This window comes from Mustela lutreola, chromosome 6, assembly GCF_030435805.1.
Source record: "Mustela lutreola isolate mMusLut2 chromosome 6, mMusLut2.pri, whole genome shotgun sequence".
NCBI lineage: Eukaryota > Metazoa > Chordata > Mammalia > Carnivora > Mustelidae > Mustela > Mustela lutreola.
In genome coordinates this window covers 156942297-156961223 of record NC_081295.1, presented here as the reverse complement: position 1 = coordinate 156961223, position 18927 = coordinate 156942297, and the positions used below count along the sequence as shown (strand labels likewise).

Here is an 18927-nt window from a genome sequence, read left to right as displayed (position 1 = left end):
CATGGAAATCTCCATGAATTTTAAGGTTTAGACACACAGAATCATCTAAAACCACAAAGAAGTCCCTGTTCTAATTCTTGGGGTCCCACTCATTCCAAATAATCTCCAATGTTCCATTTAAAATAAATCCCGCAGGGCTCTGAACTTCTACTCACATCACTTCTGACAAAGGTACGGAGCTTTCCACTTCTCCAACTCTCTGACCCCGCTGGAGGTCCAATAATTCAAATCAGTTCTGACACAACCCCAAGTTAACATCAGACCCCACAGATTAAGGGGTTCCGTTCCCCACGACCACCCCCACTTCAGACACAAATAGCAAAGACGGGGGGGGGGCTGCACTTCTGACCAACTGCTTTAACTTCAGGGGTTCCCACAAGTCCCTCCTCAGGTTCGATAATTTGCCAGGATGGCTCACAGAACTCAGAAAAGCAGCGTATCCACTGTGACTGGCTTATTATAAAGGGCACAACTTAGGACCCCCCTAGTTGGAAGAGATGCACTGGGCAAGGTATTGGGGCAGGGGGGTGAGAACTTCTCCATGCCTCTGGGCTGCCTCCTCCCAGCTTGTCCCGGAGCTCACCAGCCCAGAAGCTCTCCAAACCACAGTCGCATAACACCTATTTCCTGTCCTCTGATGCTTCCCAGTCTTTTTGGGTTGTGGCTCAAGGCAGAAGACCAAAATTAAGTCACCATGTATCTCTGAAGGTCAGTTACCAGCAACCGTTCTGGTACAGATTACAAGTAGAAGGCTTCCTAACTGCTAACTGTTGGGGTCCGTGATCAAAGGAATGAGACCGATACAGAGCGAAGGTCAAGCAAAGCTTTATTTCACACCAAGCATCAAGGATCAATCTGAGCGGTCAGGGCGGTCTCTTACGAAAAGGTGACAACGACCCCGCAAGGCCGCTCCCAACGTGGCTGCTCTGGACGAGGCTGCTCCCCAGACAGGGCCCTTCCACGGACAGGGGCTGCTCCGGCAAGGCCGCTCCCCGGGCGAGGCTGCTCCTGACTAGGCTGCTCAACGAGGAAGCCTCACATCGAGGAAGCCGCTCTCAGTGCTCCCCAGAATGATGCTGCTCCCGCAAGGCGGCGAGAGCTCGGACGCTACGATCGGTCGTCGGAGAGCTCGGACGAGAGCTCGGACGCTCGGGAGCCAGGACGATCGGGCTCGGATGATCCAGAGCGCTCATACGGCTCTTCCTCTTCACTGGCTCTCCTTCTTCTGGGCTTCAGCCTCGCAAACTAACCTTTATAGGGGTGGTTGAGCCCCGCCCACACACAGGTGGCCAATGGGATTTAAACTCACCTCAGTAAATATATGTGCACCCCACTGATTGGATGTCTTCACCTGGCCTGACCCGCCCTTGTATCTAGGCTTTGCAAGTAAGTTCCTCTGGGAGGGGCAGGGTCAATCTTAAGTTCACTGCAACAAAATGGCTCCCTCTGACCAACCAGGCCCTTATACTAACAAAATAATTCTTTTGGTTCACTTAAATAAAGGAGTTACCAGGAAGCAATAGAAACTTCACAAGCTCCTGAGTGTGTTTTATGCTGAGTTTCCAGAAGCAACTCCCAGAACCACAATGCAGAACCAGCATGACAAGGGACACATCTGTGCTGCCTCACGCTGCCTTTGCCTGAGTCATTAAGATTCTGGGGCCAGAGAACTGCTGCCAAAGCAACTAGAGAGTTCTAGAACCATCTCCTTTTACTGTAATTGGAAAACTGCTCTTGCTACTTTCAGTCCCGCGTTTGTACTGTATAGGAGCAGATCCAGGTTTAGAGAAGCCTGAAGCTTATATGGTCTTGGAGGTTCTCTTTAATAAAATGAATATAGAATAATAAGTAAAAATGTGATACAATAATTAATATGTCTGTAGAATTAGAGCAGTAACCACACAGATTACCTATTTCTAAAAGGAGATAAAGATCATTACCATCACTGAATGCGGGCAGGATATGCCACTCTAAAATATGTCATTTAAAGGGGCGTAGGGTTATTCAGTTTGTTAAGCGTCTGAGTCTTAGGTTGAGCTCAGGTCATGATTTCAGGGTCATGGGATCCAGCCCCACACTCAGCACGGAGTCCGCTTAAGACTCTCACTCCTTCTCCTTCTGACCCTCCCCCACCACAGTCTCTCTCTATCACTCCCTCTCTCTTTATATATAAAATAAATAAATCTTTAAAAAAAAATATGTCAGTTTGCCACAAGGATTACTTTTTAGCTGAAGACAAATGAGAATCAGCAGATGCAGGAACAGTTCACTGCCCTTCCCTTTTCTGTATATATTTCCCTGGTGAAAGGGTCCCCTCTTCCATACCAGGAAGAGAGAGTGCTCTTATCACAGGAGACAGACTGAGCGTTGAGATGAGTCTACATAAGCCAATCTTTGTATAAAAATAGCCCTTATATTCCATCAGTTTCTTCCATGTACTGCTAGTCACTTCTCCACAATTTATTGTCCCTTGAAGCCCAAACACCCTTTCCTTTGTTAAAATAATATGTAAGCCCCTGAGTCTATCTGCTTCTTTGAGTTTTATGTCTTTTCTCAGAACTCCTATGCACTAAAATATTAATAAATGTTAATATTTATGGAGGGAGGTCCCTGCTCAATGGGGAGTCTGCTTCTCCCTCTGTCCCTCCCCCTGCTCATGCTCTCTGCTCTGCAGGCCTTTTCTCCTGATAATCTGTCTTTTGTTAATTTAATGTATGTGCCCTCAGTTACTGAGCATCAAAGGAAAAAGGAAAGTATTTTTCTCCCTGACATAACAAAATCTAAAAAAAAATATATCATTTTAAAATTAACCGCCTGAGGGGTGCCTGGGTAGCTCAGTGGGTTAAGCCTCTGCCTTCAGCTTAGGTTATGATCTCAGGGTCCTGGGATTGAGCCCCACATCAGGCTCTCTGTTCAGTGGGGAGCCTGCTTCTTCCCACCCCCCGCCACCCACCTGCCTCTCTGCTTACTTGTGATCTCTCTCTCTCTTTCTGTAAAATAAAATCTTTCAAAAAAATAAAAATAAATAAAGTTAACTGCCTGATACACATCTATGCTCTCTGTTCCTACTTTGTGGTTGAGAATTCCTTAGTTACTTTTCCATTTTTTGTGTGTGTAAAAATAATTTCATGTTACAATTTCCTATAGAGAGAATAGAGAGATAAGTGAATCTCTCCTTCAGCATGGCATGGTTGGTCAAATTTTATTTGTTATAAGTTAATACAAATATTTAGAAATTTTCTATTGCTTCCAACTCTATTGCTTTCACAACTAGCAGGAAGGCTTATAAATATTTAATATTGTTCTTCATTTGGGGAAAACTTGTGTTCGTTTCCATTTTTACGTGTTTTGTAAGATTTGGGGGGATATTTCAAGTTTTCTTGTGAATAACATAACATAATAGCACTTCATTGATCATTTTCTCATTGATATCCCATGTATATATTATAGTGACATTTTGCCACTTTTACATTAGTTTCAATGATGTCAAAATTTTCTCTAAATACTAAGAATTCAAATCACTTTCAAATATGCTCTTTGGTTCATGTCTTTCTGTTAAAAAATAAAAATCAAGATCCTATTCACTATTTCTATTCATATTTTATCTGAGGAAACATAATTTCAATGATTTCTGTACTCAGACTTACAGTTTTTTGCTTTTTCCAGATTTTATGAATTATTTTGCCTGACAGCTTTTCTGTAGTTGTTTTCTAATAAACAAATTCAGAGGTGCCTGGGTGGTTCAGAGGGTTAAGCATCAGATCTCAGGGTCCTGTGATTGAGCCCCACCATGGGGGTTGGGGGTGTTGGGGAGGGTGCCCCTGCTCAGCAGGGAGTCTGCTTCTCCCTCTGCTCCTCCCCCCTGCTCATGCTCTCTCGCTCTGCTCTCTCAAATAAATAAAATCTTTAAAAAATAGTAATAAACAAATTCAAAGATGACAAAGGAAGGTGCTCTCTGTTACTATGCCTCAGGGATCTATAATTTCTCACGTGTTTTACTTGACTATTGCAAAACGTCTTTCCAAATGACGGCCGAGCTTTATCAACTCTGAAAATTTCTTTGGATTCATTTGTATTAGGATTCTCTTTTACAGCTCTGGAAACACACCCCTTGTTGAGGGAGAGTCCTTACAGTGACCCAGTGCTGGTATCCTGAGGCTTGAGCAGAGGTGTCATGGCTTCCTCAGGTGATCAGGCCTCCTCGGGAACCTTCACACCCTGCCTGCACCCTACAGCACGGTGCTGGTGAGTCAGCAGAGTCCGAAGTCTGTGTGTGACCTACACCAGGAGGCCAAACACCAGCCTGCACATGCGAGTGACAGGGAGTCACAGAACGCATCCCTAAACCAGCTTTCTTTTAGCCAGGTGAAGGACAGCCTCCCAGTTATGTCATTAGCAGTTGGCATAAGAATTATGTCGGAGCCTGTCAGCCGGGCTGAGGCCCCGAGGGGCAGGGCCCCAGACCCATGGCCAAGAGGGTTCCTCACTTGGTGTGAGAAAGAATTCAAGGACAAGTCCTATAGAAAAAGGGACAAAGATTTATTTAGAGGGAAGAAAGGAGCTATTTCACAGACCAAGTATTGGTCTTCCTCCCAGAGAAAGAGAGAAGGGAAGCCCCCTTTGCCTGTAACAAAGGGTTTTATAAGTTTTTAAAAATTAGCTGATTGTATAGGGAAGGGATTACTCTTTAACGTTGGTTTCTCATTATATTGGGTGGTTTTCCCCTTCTCTTAGGGTTGTGGAATTACCCACAAGGAGCAATTTTAAGAAGGTCCAGCTTTGGGGCTTTTCCTATCTGAGGGAGTGGGGTCTTATGGTTTTCCCTAAGTGACACCTTGTGACATTTTTTATGACCTGCTGACTTTCAGGTCAGGGTCAGCCTAAAACCCAAATGGCTGTACTTTGGTCAACTTGTCTCCTTACTTTCCCTTTCCTCCTGCCTCAAGAGGGAAGTTAGAGTGGAAATGAGAGTGCCTTAACTAATTCTTAACTAATTAGGTCTAATAGTTTTATAATATTTATATATAATATATAAAAATAAAGATTTGGGGGAGAAATTTTACAAAAATACTTTGTTTATGGGCACATATTGCTAGGATCCTTCTCAGAGTCTTGGAAGGTGCATGCCTGTGCTGGTAAGGGACTTACAAAGATCAAATTTTATCGGTTTCATGCTAAATCCTCTTCTGACATTCCCTGGAAGCCAACTGCACCAGCAAAACTGTGCTGTTTGTTACAAATTTAGCTCAAATCTGAGTCAAGAGTTCTACTTCCAGGCAAGAGGGAGTAGTTTTCAGAAGTCAAGAACTAGAAAAGCCATAATAAATACAGAAAATCATTTGTATAAAATATCAGAGAGCTACTAAAGCAACAAAAACAAAGAAGTGAATAGGTATTCAGTTTAATATTCCATGGAATGAAGAAGTGTGAAGGGAGCTGAGGTTGCCTTTTTCCCTGGGGACTATGCTGATTCTTGATGCGGGGAAGAAGCTAATAACTTACCTTTAGCTGGTAAAAGAACTGACAGTAGGGAATAAAGGGAAAACCCAGAAATTCGTCGTTCTTTAGCTAGTGTGACAAAAATGAATCAAGGGCCTGAAATACAAGGCGGTTTTCCCCCCAAGGTATTTGACAAGCCTTTAAGTTAAGAAGGGAAGGAAAGTTAAAAGGTTTGTCCAACACTGTGGAAAATCACAGGTGAATTTTCAACAGTCTTAGGGTACTGAGGAATAAATTCAGAGTTTAAGACTAACCCTGAGGCTATTCTACTAGTCTCTCAGTTGAAAGATGTGTTATAAAGTGAAAATGAATTTTTGGGACTACATCAAGATCAAAAGCTTCTGCACAGCAAAGGAAACAGTCAACAAAACAAAGAGACAACCCACGGAATGGGAGAAGATATTCACAAATGGCAGTACAAAAGGCTGATATCCAGGATCTATAAAGAACTTCTCAAACTCAACACACAAAAAACAGATAATCATGTCAAAAAATGGGCAGAAGACATGAACAGACACTTCTCCAATGAAGACACACAAATGACTATCAGACGCATGAGAAAATGTTCATCATTACTAGCCATCAGGGAGATTCAAATTAAAACCACACTGAGATACCACCTTACACCAGCTAGAATGGCCAAAATTAGCATCCTCTCCCACACAGTAAACAACATGTGTGGGAGAGGATGTGGAGAAAGGGGAACTCTCCTCCACTGTTGGTGGGAATGCAAATTGGTGCAGCCGCTTTGGAGAACAGTGTGGAGATTCCTCAAGAAATTAAAAATAGAACTTCCCTATGACCCAGCAATTGTACTACTGGGTATTTACCCCAAAGATATAGATGTACTGAAAAGAAGGGCCATCTGTACCCCAATGTTCATAGCAGCAATGGCCACAGTCACCAAACTGTGGAAAGAACCAAGATGCCCTTCCATGGACAAATGGATAAGATATGGTCCATATACACTATAGAGTATTATGCCTCCATCAGAAAGGATGAGTACCCAACTTTTATATCAACATGGACGAGACTGGAAGAGATTATGCTGAGTGAAATAAGTCAAGCAGAGAGAGTCAATTATCAAATGGTTTCACTTATTTGTGGAGCATAAGAAGTAACATGGAGGACATGGGGAGATGGAGAGGAGAACGGACTTGGGGGAAATTGGAGGGGGAGATGAACCATGGGACTATGGACTTTGAAAAACAATCTGAGGGTTTTGAAGGGGTTGGGGGTGGGATGTTGGGTGAGCCTGGTGGTGGGTATTATGGAGGGCACATATTGCATGGAGCACTGGGTGTGGTGCATAAACAATGAATTCTGTTACACTGAAAAGAAATACAAAAAAATTAAAAATTAAAAAAAAAAAAAGACCTGTTATCTGTAAGAACAGGGATAATGAGGGGCAACTGGGTGGCTCAGTGGGTTAAGCAACTGCCTTCAGCTCAGGTCATCATCCCAGGGTCCTGGGATCGAGTCCCACCCTGCAAAATGGGGAGTCTGCTTCTTCCTCTCCTTCTGCACCTACCCCTCTCGCTCCCCCTCCTCATGCTTGCACTTGTTTTCTCTCAAATAAATAAAATCTAAAAAACAAAACAAACAAACAAAAAAACCCCAAACTTTTCCAATATGGCAGCTCTGTCTTGACTCCGCTTGGGCCCCACCAGGATGAATGTGCTCAACGTCCCACTCTACCTCACAAAACAAAAGTGAGCCTTGTTTGTGGGAAGATAACATCATCTGAAGCTATTATGAACTTGTAAGTTTTAAAATATATAACATCTAGCGCTGTGCACAGATGACTTATAAACAACGTCTAGCAATTAGGATGCTAGGAAGTCCTTAATCTTGTTGCAACTATAGTTATTTCTAAAACTGGTGGGGTCCACTTATCCACAAATTCTTTTTCGGTAAATATGGTACAGTCCCGTAAATATATATTCTCCTTATTACAATTTTTCTAGCATTTTCTTTTTGCCAGCTTTATTGTAAGACTATAGTATGTAATACATATGACATACAAAATATGTTAATGGACTATTTATGTTATCAGTAAGGCTTCTGGTCAACAGTGGGCTATTAGTGATTACATTGGGAGGGGTTAAGTTTTGCATGGATTTTTGACTGCACAGCGGTGGCACCTCCGACCTCCTGCATTGTTCAAGGACCAACTGTACAATACATCTTCCATTAAAAAAAAAATTAGGTGGTCAGAGAATAATATAACACATAAAGTTTTCCAGAAGTTCTTTCCAAGCAAAAGAAGAGAGCTATCCGAATAAGTGGGTTCCTGAAAAAAGGGTCCTCATTGTAAGAAGGGAGGCATGTAACTCTGGGTAACAGTGCCAGAGGAAAAATAAAGCAAAAATGAACAAAAGTGGGACTTTCAATAATGCATTCAGTTTCCTAACACATTCTGTGTGAACCTTTTTCAAGTTTGTTTCAATGTCCACATATCTATAGAGATAATGAATTGCTCTAATCTATTGAATAGCAATAATTATAGGATTATTGAGGAAATAATCCTTTCAAAGGACAGCTGGGCATCTGTTTGGATGATAAATTCAGCAGATCCATCCCCACTTTCAGGACCTGAATAAGTGGGCCTTTCTTGGTAATTTCTCTGTTTAAGGACTTCTGAGACAATGTCAGTTTATATATACTTGGTCCATTCTGCAGAATAAATATTTATTTTTATTTATATTTTCTTTAGTCCTTGCTTATTTTCTTTTTAAACTGTACTTTTTCATTTAAATTACAGCCTGTTAAAAATAAATTACAGCCTATTGAAAAATACTGTAAAAAATTCATACAGTAGTACAATTTTTCCTTGACCATCCCCATCCTTATTTTTATCCAGAAATAATCACTGCTATTAATTAAAAAAAATGTTTAAATATACACATAATTTAAAATTTTTTCCCCCCAGGTTTTTCTTCAGGCCCTTCCTCCATTTCTTCCTCTAGCAATTGTTCTCTGCCTGTCTCCAGGCTACTCATGTGAATTATCTGAGAAATAGCATTTGTTATTATTCTAGAGGAAAACAAACATATTTTCTCATAAAATCTCCTACAGACAATACATAAGAAAATTGTATTTAGGGTGTACTAAGTTATTATTTTACAAAATAAGAATCATGTTCTGTGAGTTTTTCTGCATTGTTCTGCTCATTCAGCAATGTCTCAGGAAAACATCTCCAAACCATTTGTTAGAACCATTGCTTATTTTAGATGGATGAATATTGCATTCTGTGAACATAGAAATGATTTAGTGAGTGTCCTCTCAAAAGACCCTATATTTTTCTCCATCTCTGGCCATTAAAACATTTCTATATCAAACATTAATGTCCATTTGTTCCAATATAATGTTGGATTTTTATGAGAGAGAGAGATTCCAAGGGGTGTCAAGTTTGAGAATATGTAGTTTTTAAGAGTCATTGCCATATTTTTCCCCAGAAAACATTTAACATTTTGAATTTCCACCAGTAACCTGTGAGTAGCCTTTTTCCTTCATTCTTATTAGCAATAGAATTCAATTCCCATTTGCTTCCAGGCTGGTGAGTATGAAGAGTTTTATCATTGCTATTATAATATACACTTCTCTACTTGGGAACTTGGTCACATTTTCTTACATTGGTCATTTGGACTTGCTTAATCTCTACATTTTTAATTTCTATAATTTGTCATTTTCCTATGGGGTTACTTGTGGAGGGGTTCCTTCAAATTTGTTAAAAGCTTGTGGGTTTTGTCTATTTAATAGGTCCTAATATTTTTTCAGAATTATAAATATATGTCTTCCAAATCTATTCACCTGTAAATGAAATTGAAATAAGCCTGCATATTATAGTACATAAATAATAAATACATATTATCTGGATTAAATATTACAACATAAAAAAATTGAATCTTACAAGACAATCTATGCAATCTTAAGTTGAAGAAGAGCTTAGTAGTTAGGCCTAGAAGTTTTAAAATCCATGAAAGATAAGGTGGATATGTTGGCTCTATGTTAATTTTTAAAACTACTTTATGTAAAATGTATTGTAAATCAAGCTAATGGGCAATTTTCTTAATATGAATTACATGGAGTTCTATTTAGAGAATTTACACATGGAATAAAGAATTCCTTACTGATAGAAGTAATTGCGTGCCTTTAGAGAACTCAGTGAGTAGCTGGAAGTAAATGAATCCCAATTCAACAGAAAAAAAAAAATCAAACTTTTCTGAATACTGTAGTCCTCTTGTCATTACTTCTGTCTCAGGAAAAGTTGAGAATTTGGTCCCTAGAGGAAGTTTGCTGAGCAAATCGAGAGCAAAGAGAAATATCACTTCAAAGATCTCCTCTCTCTCTCTCCCCACTGGGTATGTGACTAATTACTATAAACTATGGGGGAAGAATTTTACAACTCAGTGTTTGAGATTTCCACCAGAAACCAAAGATTAGTGTTTACCAATCTTGGTAGACAAAGTACACCATAATTCTATTTACAAAACTGGTTAGGAAAAAACCCTCTGAAAACAGCAGCTGATGCCTTCATTCCAAGGCACGTGATACCTAAACATTCTGGTCGTTTGTGATACTTTGTCCTTCTCTTCAGTCAACTCTGAATGGAAACTCGTGACTTATACCAAGTGTAACTAAAAGAAACGGAATGAGTGTCATCAAACCAGTTCCACAGCTAAACAACTTACGAAGACGTCACTGTATCTATGAACTTTAATTCTATCTGAATTCAAGCCTTCTTGGACACAAAAATAAATGAATCTATCTCCAGTGCTTAAAATGGAGGTAAGTAGAATACATTTCCAAAAATTACTAAATTTGGGGTGTCTGGGTGGCTCCGTCGTTTAAGTATCTGCCTTCAGCTCAGGTCATGATCGCAGGGTCTGGGGTCCAGATCAAGTCCTGCCTCAGGTTCCTTGCTCAGTGGGGAGTCTGCTTCTGCCTCCATCTGCCGCTCCTCCTGCATGTGCACTCTCTCTCTGTCAGATAAACAAAATCTTTAAAAAAATTACTAAATTTATTTAGTATTACTTAGTAATATACTTATACATTAGCCTACCATAATTCTATAATATACTTACATACCAAGTATAGTATCATTTATACTTAGTAAAATATGAGTGTTCTAAGCACTCATTTCATAGACTACTGTGTTTCACCTCTCAGCAAAGACCAAATTATCTGCTACGAAAAATGTGCTTCATTCCACTTTAGCTTCCATAAGCCCTTATATATAATATTATTTTGAATATGTTTGTAATCTCTATGGGAAATCACTTTAGTACAGGTCAGTCTTAAGTTCTAATCTTCAGTTGCCTACTTACTGGCTCTCAGACCTTGAGCAGGTAACTTCTCTGAACACATAAATTCAGTCTGCCTGCAAAATTAATTGTTTGTAAATAGGAAAAACTTTTTTTTTAAAAGCAAACTTCTTTGTAAATTATGCTAAGCCAAGCTACATTGTGTTAGCTGTGTGAAAAATCACTCAATATTCTTCCTCATGCTCCAGCAAGAAGACAGCGTCTATGTGATATTTCGAACCCTATCTTTTAGGCATATGAGATAATTCGAGAGAACTTAAAAATAAACAGTTTTTATGCTGATGGGAAATATCAATCCCATTACATTACAAAACATAAAACTGACATCTAAAGCCATTAACTTGTCCAATTATACAATGACTTACTGGCAGGTTTGGGACTAAAATTCTTGTTACCTCTTTTCTCAAGACTGTCCATATTGTGGTTTTTAGAGATGCTCCTAAGACTCTTTTAAACCTTATCTTTTTGAGTGTTCAAGCTCAGATAGCGGATGGGAGAATTCAATAAAGAGATGACAGATATAAAGTCAACCTAAGTACAGGTTTTAAAATGGACATGATGATATGTGTTCATCTGGGCAAATATTCTAAACCGTGGGTGAAGACATTCTAAGCAGATCACCAATAAAGTTTGCTAATATCCCACTCGCAGCTTCTAAAATGCTCCTTCTGTTAACTTAGGGTTCAACCCAGACGTGGTCTCTTTACCAGTCCCCTTGGTATCTCACAAAATCAAATGTTCTGTTTTGCTGCCCAGTTGGACATTTGCCACTCAAAAGTGTGGGTAACAAGATGCTGCCCATATAGCTTCACTCAAAAGCAGAGGAATCTACTCAGTTATCTTCAGGGTATTAGCCACAATGCCCATATGTGTGAACAGTACAGATGTGTGAACAGGAAATAAACATAAACAGGAAAACAATCAGGACCCCATCTCATGTAAGTTCAGAGATGCAGATAAGGACTTCCTAGGTTTTTGTTTGCTTGTTTCAAATGTTAACAAATCCTTCAGTCCTAACTTTGAGACTATGAATTAGAATTCAAATTACCTAATGCCTCTTGGAGGATTCACTCAGCTGAGGTCAGTTGGAGATCCCATTTAGAGAGGGGTTATGTTTCAGGAGGAATTCTTGGCCCAGCAGCACCAAAGAGATGGACACATTTGGGGAGAGAGTGTGTGAGATTGAGGTTGGGAGTGTGTGGGCAGGAAAATAATGAATTTTGAGACAATAAAAGTATATCATAAATAAGATATACAGTGGCCTTGAAAGAGAACTACCAGGCTTCCTAAGGTATGATCTACATCAGGAAGATCCTAAGGGAGGAAAGAAGGTAAGAAGACATTTATAAAACGTGAAGATATTCTAAAAATTTTAAGAAGCATACCAAAAGATTTTATATTAATTTTAAAAAAACAAGCAATAAAAACATTTCATTAAGTAAAACATTCTCCTGGGAATTGAAATTTATATTTAGCTTTATAAATCGGGTGAGCTAGAAGAGTTTATAAAGTTAACATTCAAAGCCACAAAGATGAGATGCACTTCAACCCATTCTTTCATTTTTTGAAAGGCAAGTTTCAGGCACTGCTCAACTTTTGTGTTTAGTTAATTACCCAATTACTTCCAACATTATATACTTGCTGCCAGTTGTGCTATTTTGAGATATTTAAACCAGTTGCCTTTCTTGTTGTTGAAAAACTCCCTAGACTGATTTCAAATTTGTCCCCCAAATTGTCCCCCACTGCAAAATTTAAATTCAATTCATGAGGTTCAGCTTGGAATGTATTGTATATTTTGCTCCTTACAGCTTCCATTGATGTGGGATGCACTAATAACCCAGAGCTCACCCACTGGGTCTCCTTCTGTCACACACACACACACACACACACACACACACACGTCTCCCTCAGATCATAATCCAATTTTCTAGCAAATAAATTTGCTGATGCAATCTGAAATATATTATAGTTATAGGTATTTTTAAATAATTCTTCCCTAAAGGAATCTACCCTTTAGTACCGTAAGAACTGACTTGAGTCTTTCCTGCTAAAACTAAAACCAGGTAATAGAAACGTTAATGGAATAATGACATTTTTATGGGGGATATAAACTGGGCATTTAGAAATCACTTTCATATTTAAAAACATTCCATTGAAGGATAAGCAGTGAGCCAACCCTGTGTCCTGTGTCCTGCTCTCGGGTTTTCACTGTGTGTCTGTATCCCTGGCTACATTCATCAGGAAACACTCCTGACAGAGCAATGCACTTGTATAAAATTCGATTCTATGTAGTTTGACACATTTAAAAAGGAAACATAAACTGAAATTGCTTTATTTTACTCAAAAGGTCCTCACCTTATGAAATAGTCCATTGTTAGGAAAGAACTATCTTTGTCTCCTTATAAGATCATTCAGGCACGTTTTTAAAGAAAAATCTCTCACAGGTAAACTGGAGTTGCTCATTGTTTTCTGTTCCTTTAGATGCGTAGTAGAATGTTCCCACGTGTGTAACAGTATCAGAAACAGAACCGTAGAGAATAAGCAAAGAGGATGCCTCGAAGTCAAAAGCTTTTAGGCAAGAAAACCGAAAATCACACGTATGCTTATAATCTTTTTGTAATTTTAAAATGCCATCAATTGCAAGAGGTTTAAGCCTTGATAATGGCAGCTTTTCAGCAAAACAAGATGGAACACCACCATCTAGAACACAGTTCTCTGAAAATTCTAAAGACACCTGAAAGTCTGTTACATAATGACAAAGAGGGAAAAAGAGGTACCAACTATAGGACTTTTTAATGGTAATAGATATGTGCTCTGGGCCAGCTCTGCTGGAGGGGGGATGGGCAAGTTCTGAAGCTCTGCTCCCCACCACCCCCATGCTGTTTTTTAAACTTTCCACCATAGTTACTAAGCTCATACCTCTTTTGTGTTCTTGAGGCTTTAGCATCCTCTGCCAAATAAATAGATAAAAAATCTTTACAAAAATTAAAAATAAAAAAATAAAAAGACTTAATGGTGTAGAACCGAGCCAGGAAAGAAGGATGGTAGACAACATGGAAATCACATAGGCTACATTTAAGTTTTGTCTGACAGCACCCAATTAGCTATTAGCTAATCAAACTGTACAGATTTTCCTTCTCCAAATATACTGCTACTACTCTCACAGCACAGGATGCAAATTTTTTTCTTTTTTTCTTTTTTAAAAGATTTTATTAATTTATTTGACAGAGAGAGACACAGCGAGAGAGGGAACACAGGCAGAGGGAGTGGGAGAGGGAAATGCAGGCTTCCCACTCAGCAAGAAGCCCGGCTTGATCCCAGGACCCTGGAATCATGACCTGAGCCTAAGGCAGATGCCTAACCACTGAGCCACCCAGGCACCCCATGGGATAGGGATTTTAGAGCAGAGCTGGAAGACAGCCCACTGACTCCGTGCACTTCACTGGGTCCCATATGAATCAAAGTGGAAAGAAATAATAAAAATCAAAATAAAGTAATAAGGTAAAAATAAAAATCTGAAAATCGAAGGAAAAATAAACTGATACGTAATTTATCCTGATACCCTCTGTGGGCCTGCCTCTGGTTTTGGTGACCGCACAAACAACAGCTTCCTTTTTGAGGAGGAACCAACTGTGGACACTGAGGGGCAGAATCCCAAAAGAAGGGTCATGCTGAGTTCACAAAGCCTTGGAGCCCATTTGGCATTGATGAGGTTGTCCTTTGATTTGAACTCATGCCAAAATAAAATGATTTCCGTAAAGAATATTTTAAAAATTATACCATGACAAGGGAAACTTATTTAAAAACAAAAACAAACAAACAAAACCCAAAATAAACAAAAAAACCCTCCTAGGCATAAAGATGAGTCTAAGTGTTGGAAATCATAAAGTCATGAACACCTGTTGCTATATTTTTACGTACATACACAGATCCCCTAAATACCATCATTTCCTGGACACTAAGAGCCAACTCTGACGTCTCTCTGTATCTTCAGGGTCTAGCACACTTCTGTCCGCAGGGGAGGCACTTCCTAAGTGGTTGAAGACTGATGTGTCCGTCTAACTGTGTCAGTGGCTAGAGTGTGCTGCGAGTTGCTACTAGGGCACTAAGATGGAGCGAAGGTCGAGCTTGTCTTGCAGGAGCTTCCAGGCTCGACCTTCTAGTGACACGTACAATGTGTGTGAGGACGTGATGTGCACAAGCTATGTGAAGTAAGAAGACAACCGGAAAGAGGGAAGTGTTACAGTCAGGCTACACACAAAATTCCACTGGAAGGTCAAAGGAAGGAGCTCAGTAAATGGGAAAGGCTCATGAAGGAGGCAGAATCTAACAGTGATAGAAAAAACTTGAGTCAGGGGTGGCTGGTTGCCTCGGTAAAGCAAGCCACTCTCAGGCATGAGGTTTTGCGCTCAAGCCCCATGCTGGGAGCGGAGCATGTTAACAACAACAATAACAAAAGGAGAGGAATTGAATCAATGATGTGGCCTTATTTTGGAAACAAATACAATAATAAAAGGAATTTGGTATGAGAGGAATTAGGTTTCCTGGAATATAGAAATGGTTGAGATTGTTTCAAAGTATTTGTGTGTGTGTGTGTGTGTGTTCATTCTTGCAATATTATCTAATAACTGTGTTTTTCCTGGGGAGGGGGGACCCATCTAAGACACAAAATGATATCACAACTATTTAATCTAAAGATACGCTCTTAAGGGTGGATAAAGCCTTTGAGGGTTACTATGTGTGTGGAAGATGAGTGAATGTGCCCCCCCCGCAAAAAATGAGTGAACAAGTGTCTAAGAGTTTGGTGCTCTGGAATCTATCTAACTTCTTCTCCTGATTGCTTTCTGGCCCAGCGCTGTCATTCCCGATTCTACACCAGTGCTCCCCGCTGCAGTAGTACTTTCCATGTCCTTGTGCCCTCCCTGGCCACAGAAAGCCTGGGAGGATGTCACATGTGACATCATGCACGAACCAGAGTGTGTATCAGCTGAGACCAAGAGAGGGGATATTGAGGGGGGACTAATAGTCCCTAGAATACATAAAAAAAAGTTAAAATACACATTGTTAACAGTTTAATGAACAAAAATAATAATGAAAAACTTACATTCTGATATTGATAAAAATAATGAAATAATTTCGAGTGTCCTGTTAAGATCTCTTTGGCATGAGTCATTTTTAGCAGGTAGAATGGACATATTCACATGGGGAATGCAGGGCCCTGAGTAGCTTCTGCCCAAAGCATCTCAGAGCTTCCACATCCCTCCCATCCTTTCCCAAATATGTCTGTGTTTCTCCAGGCCATGCACCTTGCCAGGCAATCTACGCTAAAAACCACGTGTGGACTTCACAGCAGGTGGTTATGTGAGCCTTGTTAGTCAGGTTGATGGTTTGGGGGTTAAGGAGGAAATGGGAAGCTTTCAATAGACAACCTTAAGAAATCTGGAGATCTAAAAAACGTAATTCCTCTTTGAGCACCTCAGAGGCCCCGAATCACTAAAATTTCTTTCATCCACATTGCTCTGTTTCTGGGGGTCAGCGTCCAGATTGAAGGGTGTTTCTATGCCTGACGTCAAGACAACTTAGAAAAATGTCATTATTTTCACCCTATGAGTGAAAAGCCTAAAGATCAAAGGATAAGAAACAAGGGCAACGTGACTAAATTGGGCAAGGTGTGATCCCAGGCCTGTCAGACTTCACGTTCCTTATTATTAAAAAATCCTGTACGAATTCTGAACTTCTAAAAAGTAAAAGGACATGTCTCCTTAAATTGTGTCTGATAACTTGCTAGATACTGTCTATATTTTTTTTCCGAGTGGGAGGAGTGAGATTTAAACAATTTTAACTAATTTGCACAAACAGGGAATCTCACTGGCATTAAGGAGACATTAGAATAAATTTCAATGGCAGGAACTGTGCCAACTTTTTTTTTTTTTTAAATTTTATTTATTTATTTATTTAGAGTTGGGGGAGGGGCAGAAGGAGAGGAAGAGAGAGAATCTCAAGCTGACTCTGGGCACAGAGCCTGACATTGGGCTTCATCACATGACCCTGAGATCATGACCTGAGCCAAAATGAAGAGTCCGATGCTTAACAAACTGAGCCACCCAGGTGCCCCAAAGCTATGTCAACTTCTACCTTAGACTAGGTATCAAGGTAGAAGTGAGAACAACCAACTTGCAAAATAACAAAAGGTCAAAGGATACCTCCCGTGAACATGGAAACTGATGACATGCTTTTAAAATTTTGTAATTCATTTTGCAAAGACACTTACAAACACAGAAACACTTTTGAAATGGAAATTGGAAAGATATATTTTTATCAGTACACTTTTCACATTATTCCTACTATCAGTCTGTAATTTATATAAATTATTAGCAAAGTGATTATAACCAACTGGCAGTAAATAAATATGCATTTGTTACCTTACTGACCTTTTATACTTCAGGGAACAAAGAGCTGAACCACTGATCATGAGGCAGGTGAATGAGAGCGTCCCACGGGAGTTCCTCCTCCTGGGTTTCTCAGATCGACCATGGCTGGAGCTCCCGCTCTTTGTGGTCTTCCTGATTTCCTACATCTTGACTATCTTTGGCAATTTGGCAATAATTCTTGTGTCTCATCTGGACCCCAAACTCCATACCCCCATGTACTTTTTTCTTACCAATCTGTCACTCCTGGACCTTTGCTACACCACAAGTACAGTTCCACAGATGCTGGTAAACATACGCAGCACCAGGAAGGTGATCAGTTATGGTGGCTGTGTGGCCCAGCTCTTCATTTTCCTGGCCTTGGGTTCCACCGAATGTCTTCTCTTGGCCGTCATGTCTTTCGATAGGTTTGTAGCTATTTGCCGGCCTCTGCATTACTCAGTTATCATGCACCAGAGGCTGTGCCTCCAGCTGGCAGCAGCATCCTGGTTCAGTGGCTTTGGCAACTCAGTGCTGCAGTCCACCTGGACCCTTCACATGCCGCTTTGTGGCCGTCGAGAAGTGGATCACTTCTTCTGTGAGGTCCCTGCCCTGCTCAAGTTGTCCTGTGCAGACACTACAGCCAACGAGGCGGAACTGTTCTTTATCAGTGTGCTATTTCTCTTAATACCCGTGATACTCATCCTTATATCATATGCTTTCATTGTCCAAGCAGTGTTGAGGATCCAGTCGGCCGAAGGCCGGAGAAAGGTCTTTGGCACGTGTGGCTCCCATCTGATTGTGGTGTCACTGTTTTACGGCACTGCGATCTCCATGTACCTACAACCGCCATCCCCCAGCTCCAAGGACCGGGGGAAGATGGTGTCCCTCTTCTATGGGATCATCGCACCCATGCTGAATCCCCTTATATACACCCTTAGGAATAAAGATGTAAAGGGAGCATTTAAGAGGTTGATTGTGAGGGTCTTCTTAATCAAGAAATAGGAATGCCTAAATGATAGGTCTTCTATCATTTATCTATCTAGGACTGTAACCTAGTTCGGGGTCCAAGTCCCTACTCTGCTGCGTCGAGTATACTTGGGCCCAAGCTTAAGCTTGTCAAATAAACCCTCATGTGATTGCATCGGTGTCGGCTCCTTGGTGGTCTCTCAGACACGAAAACTCAGGCATAACATATATAACTAGAATTCATTCTGGCTTCATTTAGAACCACCAACACTAAACTAACTTAGTCCAATTTTATAGAGGTACTAGACTGATATTCTTAGGGAATGTTAAATATCTCGATTTCTGAGTAGAATTTGCCCACTTCTCATAGTTTTGTATAATATGGTGCAGTAATGACTAAGACAGCAAAGCACTCTATTTGCTCCTATCTGTGGGGCGACCCTATTGGATGGGGGGCAGGTAGCATGGGCCGTGAAGAATGCACCCTGGGCAGAACAAGAGATAGAAATGTACTGCATACACTGGGAAAGAGCCCTGGGTGGGACAGCAAAGGAGAGCCCATCTGCCGCCAGGTAGTTACAGGGCAGAGTGACGGAGGCATGGGATGTATGGAACATTCCCCTTTTTGTTAACTGTGCTTCGCTGTAAGTAGCACATTGGTTAGTTAGGGTTTACAGCTATTGCAAGGTGGGCTGCTGAATGAGCCTATCTGCATTCAGCCCTGC

The 18927-nt window shown here is 40.5% G+C and overlaps 1 protein-coding gene across 1 annotated transcript; it reads left to right on the top strand.

Annotated features, from left to right (window-relative positions):
• Positions 1-17296: 17296 nt before the first annotated feature.
• LOC131832976 (olfactory receptor 2B2) lies at positions 17297-18238 on the top strand. Its single transcript, XM_059176221.1, has one exon. The coding sequence runs from the start codon at positions 17297-17299 to the stop codon at positions 18236-18238; it is 942 nt and encodes a 313-aa protein (XP_059032204.1).
• Positions 18239-18927: the final 689 nt, after the last annotated feature.